The sequence below is a fragment of the Bubalus kerabau genome, chromosome X (assembly GCF_029407905.1).
Source record: "Bubalus kerabau isolate K-KA32 ecotype Philippines breed swamp buffalo chromosome X, PCC_UOA_SB_1v2, whole genome shotgun sequence".
In the NCBI taxonomy this organism is placed as follows: domain Eukaryota; kingdom Metazoa; phylum Chordata; class Mammalia; order Artiodactyla; family Bovidae; genus Bubalus; species Bubalus kerabau.
In genome coordinates, this window is record NC_073647.1 from 156,060,186 (window position 1) to 156,073,099 (window position 12,914).

Consider the following 12,914-nt stretch of genomic DNA (forward strand, 5'->3'; position numbering starts at 1 on the left):
CACAGCTGATTGCAAGATGCCAAGGTAAAGTTACCAACCACACAGTTAGGAAGAAATGTGAGCTGATGTGAAATGTGAGCAAGATTCGGAGTATCGCTGTTGCATGAAATTATGCATTTAATATGTGTGCATACATATGGTATTAAGCATGTCATTTCCTAACACTGCATATACCCTTTTAGAGATTTTTCCACTTTAAAAAAATACTGGGTTTAATTCTGCTTCCAGATCATGGAAAGCAAGCACTACCACAGTGCTGAAGAGCATGCGGCAAAATGTCAAGAACACAGGCTCCTGACATGAAAATGCTATCTTTCAGTCTAACTCTGCCTTTTACTAGCCAGTGACCCTGAGCAAGTCACTTCATTTTCTCGGCCTCAGTTCCTTTATCTATGAAATGAGGAAAGTAATATGTATGGTTATAAGGTATTTTTGAGAACTAACTGAAGTAGTATGCATATAAATAACTTGATAAATACATACTATTCAGTGAAATAAAGATGACATAAAACTAAATGTCATCCATTGGATCACTGAAAAAGCAAGAGAGTTCCAGAAAAACATCCACTTCTGCTTTATTGACTATGCCAAAGCCTTTGCTGTGTGCATCACAACAAACTGTGGAAAATTCTTCAAGAGATGGAATACCTGACCACTTTACCTGCCTCCTGAGAAATCTGTATGCAGGTCAAGAAGCAACAGTTAGAACCAGACATGGAACAACAGACTAGTTCCAAATAGGGAAAGTAATATGTCAAGATGTATATTGTCACCCTGCTTAGTTAACTTATATGCAGAGTACATCATGTGAAATGCTGAGCTGGATGAAGCACAAGCTGGAATCAAGATTGCCGGGGGAAATATCAAAAACCTCAGATATGAAGATGATACCACCCTTATGGCAGAAAGCGAAAAACTAAAGAGCCTCCTGATGAAAGTGAAAGAGGAGAGTGAAAAAGTTGGCTTAAAACTCAACATTCAAAAACTAAGATCATGGCATCCAGTCCCATCACTTCATGGCAAATAGATGAGGAAATAATGGAAAAAGTGACAGACTTTATTTCTTTGGGCTCCAAAATCACTGCAGATGGTGACTGCAGCCATGAAATTAAAAATCGCTTGCTCCTTGGAAGAAAAGCTATGACCAACCTAAACAGCATATTAAAAAGCAGAGACATTACTTTGCCAACAAAGGTCCATCTAGTCAAAGCTACAGTTTTTCAAGCAGTCATGTATGGATGTGAAAGTTGGACTCTAAAGAAAGCTGAGCACCAAAGAACTGATGCCTTTGAACTGTGGTGTTGGAGAAGACTCTTGAGTGTCCCTTGGACAGCAAGGAGATCCAACCAGTCCATCCCAAAGGAAATCAGTCCTGAATATTCATTGGAAGGATTGATGCTGAAGCTGAAACTCCAATACTTTGGCCACTTGATGCAAAGAACTGACTCATTTGAAAAGACCCTGATGCTGGGAAAGACTGAAGGTGAGAGGAAAAGGGGACTACAGAGGATGTGATGGTTGGATGGCATCACTGATGCAATGGATGCGAGTCTGAGCAAGCTCCAGGAGGTGGTGATGGACAAGGAAGCCTGGTATGCTGCAATCCATGGGGTTGGAAAGAGTAGGACATGACTGAGCAACTGAACTGAACTGAAATGTCATAGTTGTGCCTAAACTTAAGAATACTGGATAGCTATATTAAAAGTGAAAACTGAGTTCCATGGCTCCAAAATTTAACTGACCAGGTTACTTCAGTGACCTCCTAAGCACTAACCTGACAATCAAGAGACCCAAGGTTCTAAATGAAGCTCTACCACCATATGATCTTGGAGAGCATTAAAAAAAAGAAGAAGAAAACAAAACATGAATGGGGTAAAAAAATCTGACTAGGATGTCACTAAAGAGCCACCATACTGGGATGAAAGGAGTATAAGTTGGAAATAATAACTGAGAAATCAAAGCCATTTCACAATTAGACCTCAAAGAACTTAAGACTTTTCCACAAACCAGTTATATTTGTAAAATTTTTCAGTGACACTGGAAAATACTTAATTCATCTAAGACAATGTTTAAAATATTCTATCACCATTTGTGTCTTCAGTCGTGTCCGACTCTTTGCAACCCCATGAAACGCAGCACACCAGGCCTCCCTGTCCATCACCAACTCTGGAGTCCACCCAAACCCATGTCCATTGAGTCGGTGATGCCATCCAACCATCTCATCCTCTGTTGTCCCCTTCGCCTTCTGCCCTCAATCTTTCCCAGCATCAGGGTCTTTTCCAATGAGTCAGCTCTTCGCATCACGTGGTCAAAGTACTGGAGTTTCAGCTTCAACATCAGTCCTTCCAATGAACATCCAGGACTGATCTCCTTCAGAATGGACTGGCTGGATCTCCTTGCAGTCCAAGGGACTCTCAAGAGTCTTCTCCAACACCACAGTTCAAAAGCATCAATTCTTCTGCGCTCAGATTTCTTTATAGTCTAATTCTCACATCCATACATGACCACTGGAAAAACCATAGCCTTGACTAGATGGACCTTTGTTGGCAAAGTAACGTCTCTGCTTTTTAACATGCTGTCTAGGTTGGTCATCGGAGAAGGCAATGGCAGCCTACTCCAGTATTCTTGCCTGGAAAATCCCATGGACAGAGGAGCCTGGTAGGCTGCAGTCCACGGGGTTGCTAGGAGTCAGATACGACTGAGCGACTTCACTTTCACTTTTCACTTTCATGCATTGGAGAAGGAAATGGCAAGCCACTCCAGTGTTCTTGCCTGGAGAATCCCAGGGACGGGGGAGCCTGGTGGGCTGCCGTCTCTGGGGTCGCACAGAGTCGGACACGACTGAAGCGACTTAGCAGCAGCAGCAGCAGGTTGGTCATAACTTTCCTTCCAAGGAGTAAGGAAGTCTTTTAATTTCATGGCTGCAATCACCATCTGCAGTGATTTTGGAGCCCAGAAAAATAAAGTCAGCCACTGTTTCCACTGCTTTCCCATCTATTTGCCATGAAGTGATGGGACCGGATGCCATGATCTTAGTTTTCTGAATGTTAAGTTTTAAGCCAACTTTTTCATTCTCCTCTTTCACTTTTATCAAGAGGATCTTTAGTTTTTCTTCACTTTCTGCCATAAGGGTAATGTCATCTGCATATCTGAGGTTATTGATATTTCTCCCGGCAATCATGGACTATAATTTGAGCTAGCAAATCCTTTATACCAGTGCTATATAATACAAGTGCTTTCTATTGCATTGCTAGTTAATGTAACCTTTGGAGCCTTAATTTTCTTCTTTGTTCATAAGGCAAAAATTCTTAGTCCACAACACTATTCAGCTTGGATGCCCATATGATGAGAGTCTACCAAAAACAGTGGAAACACACATAGCAAAAGGCTTTACTAATTTAGATTTGATACATCTATAATACCACAGTGAGAATTCCTGACCAAAATAGTTCAGAAAGTAGCAGACAAGCCTGAAGTCCCTATCTCTGCATTTTTATCCTCATTGACAGATTAGCAGCTGGGGGTGGGGGGTGGGGTGGGGGGGTGGGGATTTACTGTTTCAGAAAAGAGCCCTGGGAACTGATAGGCCTTTTCAGGAGACAGATGTACATAATGTGGTGATTTGCTTGTTGCTTGCACATGTCTGTGGTCCTTCTTATTTGATTTGTAATCTATTCTAGTCCATACACTAGCCCAAAGACCTTTTAGCAAAATGAACATAATCTATGAGGCCCCCTATTCTTCTCCAGAGTAAATCAGAATCATAATGTCTTCCACCAGTGCTAGGCTTGGGTTCAGAGGCTATGTAAAGAAAATGAGCAAAGTATTTAGAGCTTGAAGCTTCTCAGCTGAATGATCAGCACCCACTACCTTATAGTATTTACCACAACTATAACTGGACATTTGTTTAATGTCTACCAAAGCTCAAAGCAACTGAACATACACGCATGCAAGCTCAAAGACCGTAGGAATTGTGTTTGTCTTATTCACTACTGGATTCCCACAGAGGGTCACCAGTATCTCCCAGGCACCATAGGAGATACTGCAGATGCAGCAGTTAATAAAACAGAGAAATATCCTGGCTCTCCAGAAGGTGACCTTCTAGTAGCCACTCACTGATTTCTAAAATAAGATGTTAGGGTCAGGACACTGATAAATTTCTGCAAATGTCTGTCAATTTGACTAAGTAATCTCATTTTTAATCAAAGTTTCTCAAGCAGAAAAGTTTGAAAAATTACTAGTTTCAACTTTTAAGAATATATTCTTCAAATTGATTTTCATGAAATTTCCAGAATACGCAAATCTATAGAGATAGAAAGAAGGTAAGTGGTTGCCTAGGGAGAGGCACCATGAGGAAGAGTGACTACTAGCAAGGTACTAGGGTTGCTTTTTAGGGTGATGAAAATATTCTAAAACTGATCATGGTGATGGTTACACAACTGGGAATACACTACTGAGAACCACTGAACTGTACACTTGAAATGGGGAGATTGTATGGTATGTGAATTATATCTCAATAGAACTATTATATTAAAAAATGGAAAGGAATTTGTAAGGATGAGGAAGAGCACTCTAGCCTAACAGCCTCCATTTCCTTGGAGAGTTTTGGGGATTGGAAGGAAGAGCTGAGGAACAAGTAAGGCCAATGAGAAAGAGAACTAAGGAAACACTGAGGACCCAGCTACAGTAATAAAGAATGACTCCACGGGATTACCTCTACAGGCAATCTTTTCGTAGGAACAGAAAGTCATGGATGAACTACTTACTCCAAGAGTGGGGCTGGCAGGGAAGGTACAACAGAAACACAAGGGGCAAGAGGCTTGCCTGGAAATCGCTGGTAAACACACTAAGTTTGCTGTTGTATTTTTTTTTAATTCAGCCTCTTGTCTGCGTATGACTTATTTCCTTATTTTCCATAAGAGCAGGTGCAATGGGTCAGAGTCTTATCTCCTGAATCTCTGATATAGTGCTACAAACATGCTATTAACAATAAAAGCTTAAAACATGAATTAATAACTCAGACAATAAAGTTAACATTTACTGAACATTTACTACCAGCCTAGGCATTATATTAGGTGCTTTACATTCCTTTTCTTTAATTCTAATAGTTCCATGAGTAAGTAGTTATTATCCCTGTGCTACACAGGAGAAAAGAGAGACTAAGAACCTTGAGTAATTCGCCCAAGGTCACAAGGCTAGTAAAAAATGAGGCCAAGATTCTAGAAGAGGTCTGTCAGACCCCCTAAATGCCTAAGCTTTAATCCACTAGACTGTCTTTTGACCATCAAAAAAGACATTCACATTGACTCTACTGTTAGAAAGGTTTTTATTAAAAATTAAATTATTTTAAATTGGTAATACATGGTAATTAATAACTAGATATCTTTACCTTGGCAAAACTGCACTGAAATACACAGTTATCTTTTAACTTAATCTCTCTCTATGTGAAACCAAAGTAAAATTTTCTATCTTTTTGGTCTTTCCTATTGCTTACATTTTATATTTACAAGAGCTTACTATACATAGATTATACCAAAAGCAATAAGAAAAGACTTCATACTAACACTGAGTGAAGAAAAAATATATGTTCTACTGAACTAATTTAAAACCTACCATTTTTCACAGAAGATGTGCCTGATTGAGGAGCTCTCTCTTGATTCTCCTTCTTTTCACCCATTGAGTCTTTAAAAAAAGAAAGAAAATAGTGAGCAATACCAGAAGAAAAGAGCAACAGTTTGAAAGAGTACTTACAAAAACCTAAACTGTATTTTCTAGTAGGAACCAGTTTCAATTTTATAATTAAATCCTCACTTTCTGCATAGGACTTCACTTTCTAATATATAATGTATTTTATAATTTATTTGTTTATTGCATGTCTCATTTCACTCAAATGTAAGCTCCAAAAGGTCAGACATTTTTTCATTTTGTCTCTTATTCACTACTTTTTATCCTCAGTGCCCAAAAAGGACTTGGCACACAGAACATTCTTGAAAATTTGTTAAATAAATGAACAAACCAAAATGAGCTGAGCTGATCCTTACAATATTCAGATTAATGTGTCCCAGCAATAAAGTGCATAGTTTTGAGAATTTAAAACAACAGAGAAGCTAGAATACAATGTAATTCAACGGACTGTTTGTTGTTGTTCAGTCACTTAGTTGTGTCTGACTCTCTGTGACCCCATGGACTGTAGCACACCAGGGTTCCCTGTCCTCCAACAGATTAGGAAAAGTTTTTCTCTGTGCTAGGCTGAGGAGCTCAAACAGGACTGGACCTTGGAACTTCACCAAATCTAAGATATATTTCATCCACATTTATTACAGTATGTATTTCTTAAATGACTCATTGTGATTATTATGCTGAAAAACTAACCACAATCTTCAATGTTATCAAATAAGCAGTCACTCTTAACTTCCCCGTTGTCTTAAATATTTTAAATATATCTGTTTCAATCAGGACCCAAATAAAGTCCATACAGACAGTGGTAGGTACATTTCTTAAATTTCTTTTGATCTGTAGGCTCTTCCTCCTCTGTTTATTTTCCCTTCCTCTAGCAATATTTTTGCTGGTGATATCAGTTCAGACTTTTCCAGTCTGCTACTTCCTCATGATACTGGGTTCTTCTGGTCCTTATAGGTTCTCTAAATTGATACAGCTATTTCAAGCCAGACGAGCTTAACCAGATTCAGGTTTAGCTTTTTTACAAGGAAGAGAGAAAATGACTTCATAGGTGGTGGTGTGTACTTCTCACAGGAGGTTCCTAATATACCTAGTTCTCTTTTTGGGATATGAGCAGCCACATATGACTATTGCCTAGATCCATTAGCTCATCAGTGGTCGCATAATGGAGGTATTCTAATTTTATCATCCTGTCTTTATTAGCCAGAAAACTTCTATAGAGAGAAAACTCCTCTCTTCAACCATTCAGTTGCACTGAGGTAGAGACCACAAAAAGAAGTCACAATCAATGCTTTATTCTTTCTCCTTTATTCTCTAGTTTTCAAAATAATGAATTGTATCCCCACCATTCTCCACAGATGACCAATATGTATTGTTTTGATTTTTAGTATCGTTATGAACCAATGGATTTAATAACATGGTGTGTTTTCATCTAGTGCTGTTTTACCCTTACTGATGCTTGAACTGTCAAGTGACATGCTTCTTAAAGAAGAATATAGGAAGGATGCCAGGCGTACCATTAAAGGTATCAGATCTACTTTCTGGTTATGACTGACTCTTCAAGATATGTGAACACTCAAGAGGGATGTATGGGCTACTTTATATTTAGATAATTTGACTAATATAAAGTAAGTACATATTTATATTTACTAAATAGTTCTACAGTAGTATTTTCTAACAGAGAAGAAAGTGAAATTATAAAGGCCTGGTTCCTGCTCAAGGAAAGCTAAGAATCTAGGTACAGAGACTATACTAAACCAATACACTTGACAAAAACAGAAATAGCAGAGCACAACATTCAGCATGCAGCCAGAGTAAAAGTCATGAGAGAAAGAGAACTTAAACTGGGTCTTGAAGAAGGAACAGGATTCACGACAACAAAAATATGAAGAATATATTATGGGAAAGAAAATACAACTCAAAACAGAGAGTGAAAATGACTGTGACACACTCATGGGACAGTGAGCTGACTTCTCACTAGAGCAGGACAGGATGAAGCATTTTTTTATCATCCTATTTAAGAAAATCTGGACTGTGATTTTGGCTGTCATAGATTGTTATATGACCTGTACACTTAACCTCCCTGAGTGTCAGCTTTCTCACTTATAAAACTAAGAAGGGAAAACAAGATTACCTTTAATAGCTATTCAGTTCTAAAACTCCAATTCTTAGCACCTAAACTAACATCTGCCATTAATTTCATTTTTCAAAAAAGCTTTTTTTTTAAACATTCAGTCCACCAAAAGATACTAATTTCAAATGATTGACTAAAAGTATCATCTTTAGACAAGTAAATCTTACCTTCTTCCACTGTCTGCCCCATGGTATCTCTCTCTGGTGTGCTTTCCTACAAGGAGAAAAATCAATTACTGCCTCCTTTTAACATAATACATTTCTGCAGGGTGGTATTATTAGAAATCAGCTATAATGGGACTACATCAAATTAAAAAGCTTCTGCACAGTGAAAGACACTAAACAAACTGAAAAGGTGACCTACTGAATGGTTAAAAAAAAAACTGCAAATAATATACCCAATAAGGGGTGGATATCCAAAATATACAAGGAACTCAAACAACTTAATATCAAAAAACAAACAAACCGATTAAAAAATGGGCAGAGGATCTGAAAAGATTATTTTTCCAAAGAAGATACACAAACGGCCAATAAGCACATAAAAAGATGTTCAACATCACTAGTTATCAGGGAAATGCAAATCAAAACTTTAATGAGATATCATCTCACAGAACGGCTATTATCAAAAAGACAACAAATAGCAAGTCTTGGTAAGGATGTGGAGAAAAGGGAATCCTTATGCATTGTTGGTGGGAATACAAATTGGTGCAGATACTATGGAAAACAGTATGGAGATTCCTCAGAAAATTAAAAATAGAACTACCACACGATCCAGCAACTGCACTCCTGGGTGTTTATCTAAAGAAAACAAAAACACTATTCAAAAATATATTTGCAACCCCATGCTCACTTGTATTATAAATATTGTAACATTATTTACAATAGCCAAGATATGGAAGCAACCCAAGCATCCATCAGCAAATAAATGGATAAAGACGATGTGGGGTATATATACACAATGGAGCATTACTCAGCCATAAAAAAAAAAGAATAAAATCTTGCCATTTGCAACAACATGCATGGACCAGGAGGGTATTATGCTAAATGAAGTATGGCAGACAGAGAAAGACAAATATTGTATGATTTCACTCATATATGGAATCTAAAATAACGTAACAAAACAAGTCATAAAGACAGAAAACAGGTTGTTGCCAGAAGGGAAGGGGTTGGGAGAAAGAAAGCCGAGGGAGATTAAGAGGGACAAATTTCCATTTGCAAAATAAATGAGTCACAGATATGAAATATACAGTGTGGGGAATACAGTCAATAATTATGCAGTATGGAGTGAGCAGGCCCCTGATGGCTCAGACAGTAAAGAGTCTGCCTGCAGTGTGAGAGACCCAGGTTCGATCCCTGTGTTGGGAAGATCCCCTGGAGAAGGAAATGGCAACCCACTTCAATATTCTTGCCTGGAGAATCCCATGGATGGAGGAGCCTAGCAGACTATACAGTCCATGGAGTCGCAAAGAGTCGGACATGACTGAATGACTTCACTTCCACTTTCATCTTTGTATGATATATGATCATGATTATGATCATATATGTATGATATAAGATCATGATTATAAATAGACTTATCCTGGTGATCATTTTCAAATGTACAGATATCTGGAATCACTATGCTGTGTAACAGAAACTAACATAGTGTTGTAGGTCAATACTTTAAAAACAAAGAAACAAACTCAGGAAAAAAGATCAGATTTGTCACCTAGTATAGGGGTTGGGGGAAGAGAAGAGAAATTGGCTGAAGGCAGTCAAAATGCACAAAAAAGATAAATAATGCTAGTTATAAGATAAATAAATGCTAGGGATGCAATGTACCACATGATAAATATGATTGACACTGCTGTATATTACATATGAAAGAGATTAAATCCTAGGAGTTGTCATCATAAGGAAAAATTTGTTTTCTATTTCTTTAATTTTGTACCTTTATGAGATGATGGATGTTCACTAAACTTATTATGATAATCACTTCATGGTGTATGTAAGTCAAATCATGCCACTTTTATCAGTAAAATTGGAAGAAAAAAATAAAGGTTAAAAAAAAAGAAATCAGCTATAGAGTTAGATCATTTTAATCTCTTTCCCTTGAATAAAAATAAGTTCAGTATATTAGTAGTTGCCAGGGGCTGGGGGAAGAGGGGCTCGGGAGTGACTGTTAATGGGTATGGGTGTAAATATGGGTAAGGGGTTTCTTTTTTAAGGTGAGGAAAATGTTACGGAATTATACAGTAGTGACGGTTGTAGAACCTTATGAATACACTAAAAACCACTGAATGGTACACTTTAAAAAGATTAAATTTTATGGTTAAATGAATAAAAAAGAGCAGATGGTAAGCTAGTAGAGTTGAGATTCAAACTAACAACTATCCCAAAAGCTGACTTACGCCCATGTTACCAAGAGGTGGAAGAATTATAACTGTGTTGATGAAACCTGTAAGAAGTGCCAATCTTCTATTTTTTTTTTTTATTTTATTTTATTATTTAACTTTACAATATTGTATTGGTTTTGCCATATATCAACATGAATCCACCACAGGTATACACGTGTTCCCCATCCTGAACCCTCCTCCTTCCTCCCTCCCCATACCATCCCCCTGGGTCATCCCAGTGCACCAGCCCCAAGCATCCAGTATCGTGCATCAAACCTGAACTGGCAACTCGTTTCATATATGATATTATACATGTTTCAATGCCATTCTCCCAAATCATCCCACCCTCTCCCTCTCTAGATGTCCATCAGCAGATGAATGGATAAGAAAGCTGTGGTACATATACACAATGGAGTATTACTCAGCCATTAAAAAGAATACATTTGAATAAGTTCTAATGAGGTGGATGAAACTGGAGCCTATTATACAGAGTGAAGTAAGCCAGAAAGAAAAACACCAATACAGTATACAAAACACATATATATGGAATTTAGAATAATGGTAACAATAACCCTGTATAGGAGACAGCAAAAGAGACACTGAAGTATCAATCTTCTAACAAGATAATTACTTGTTAAAAGGCCTCTGTATTTTGAGCCACTAAATCTTTCATTAATTCAAACTTTTTCTGCATGTCCTTGATATGCCAGGCACTCTACAAAAAAAATAATATACTGTCCTTGACTCTCTAGTCAAAAATAGGCACATGAACAAAACACATTGAGTGTTATAAAAGAAAAAGTACATGAAACATTGACAAAGGGATAGCTACCTCTCACTACTCTGTGTGCCTATAGTCAGAACATGATGATGTACGTAACAGAAGGTAATTTGTTATTTAAAGGAAGCCTATGGGGAATATGTTCTCTAAGCCACCCAGAACATCACCTGCACCTCTAACTCAACAGATTTATACTCAAGCATCACCTCCCCAAAACTTGCTTCTTCTAACATTTTTGTTTCTCTTACTAGCACCACTTTTCCAGGTGCTTGGCCTTAAAACCCCAGCTATGACTAAATGAAGTTCTCTTATTTCACTCACATATTCAATCAGTGGCCAACATGTGCTCTCTCATTTCCCTTTCCCCTGCTATTAACTGGTTTTGTTGTTATTTAGTCACTAAATCCTGTCTGACTCTTTAGTGACCCCACGAACTATAGCCCACCAGGCATGGGATTTCCCAGGCAAGAATACTGGAATGGGTTGCCATTTCTTTCTCCAGGGGATCTTCTCAACCCAGGTATCAAACCGGAGTCTCCTGCATTGCAGGTGGATTCTTTACTGCTGAGCCACCAGGGAAGAGGGAAGCCATTAACTGGTTTACACCCTCATTAGCTCCTGCCTGGTCTAATACCATAGCACCCTAACTGGTCTTATCACAAATGTCTACCCCCACCCCCAAACTACCCAATACACAATGTCATACATTGTCTGAACTGTTTTCTGCCCAATTACCCTCCTACTTTAGTAATCTCATTGACTACTGAATTGAACAAATCTTTGTTGGGACATATTTAAAGCCACTCATAATTTCAAAGCCACCTGACATCTACCACCTATATACCACCTGTGGCCTAGCCCAAAACTCATCATGTTATTCTATCTACATGGGACACACTTTCCTCCTCTTCTGCTTCTGGAAATCCTATCCATCCTTTAATGCCCAACATAAATGCAAGCTCCTTCTTGAAGCCTTTCTTGTTCCTTTCTACATTACCACCATCTGTTTGCAGGTGTGATCTGGTTATTTATATAACCATATTTACAGAATTCTTGTTATATGTTTGATGCTGTTTGGATAGAAGATACACAATCTACTACAAAAGAGCTATAAATCTATTGGGAAAGACATATTAACAAATAGTTATTTTTAAAAAGCAAGACAATATACAGGCTCTTCAGGAAGGTAGGAGGTACTATTAACTTGGAATATATCAATAAAAGAAGGCTTCTCAGAGGTGTGTAAACTGGTTCTTCAAAGGTGAACATTAAAATGAGCAGAGAAGACAGAGAGGAATTTCAGATTGAGGGCACAAAATGAGTGAACACTAAAGAAGATCCTGCCTGGTCTACTTGATTATGAAATGCTGGAGCTGCTCCGGTTCCTTCTGGGCTCTCATCTCCCTCTACAGTCTCTCAGGAGCCAAGCATACACAGACAACTTGCAAAGTATTAACTTTCCCTCCCAGATCGCTCCTCTGAAAGTCAGACTGAAATAATTAAATGAACTTGATATTTGATACCACTGTGGAGGATACTATCAATTAAGGACTACAGCCTAACAGCAAAAAATAAAAAGTGAAAAATATAAAGAGTGCTGAATCAAAGCAGAAAGTAAAGGGAGATGACCACAATCCAGGTAGGGACCAAAGGAAGTTAACCAACTCTAGTCAGAAAGCAAAAACTTGTGAATTACATTAAAATAAATCCCATTACTACACAAAGGATTTAGTTCAAAAAACTGAGGGATGAATCACACACAGAAGATAAACTCAGGTTCCTATGTTCTTCTCTAAAATCTCCATAAGTGAGTTCTTAATCCAAACTGGTATCAACTGTTCCCATTAGTTGAGTGATTTTGTAAATCTCAGAAGGTAAAAATATGTGTTTAGAAATAATTAAAAACAAATATTTTTTTATCTTCTTCCCCCCCGCCTTTATCTTAA

At 37.9% G+C, this 12,914-nt stretch overlaps 1 protein-coding gene across 1 annotated transcript in view; it reads right to left on the bottom strand.

Moving 5' to 3' along the window:
• The window catches only part of SCML2 (Scm polycomb group protein like 2), a 98,847-nt gene that overhangs the window by 68,275 nt on the left and 17,658 nt on the right, over positions 1–12,914 (bottom strand). The window contains exons 2-3 of the mRNA XM_055563399.1: positions 7,981–8,026; positions 5,614–5,682 (exon numbers count right to left, since the gene is read on the bottom strand). Coding sequence (XP_055419374.1) covers positions 5,614–5,682; positions 7,981–8,002 — 91 coding nt within the window. The 5' untranslated portion in view covers positions 8,003–8,026. The remainder of the gene's footprint in view (positions 1–5,613; positions 5,683–7,980; positions 8,027–12,914) is intronic.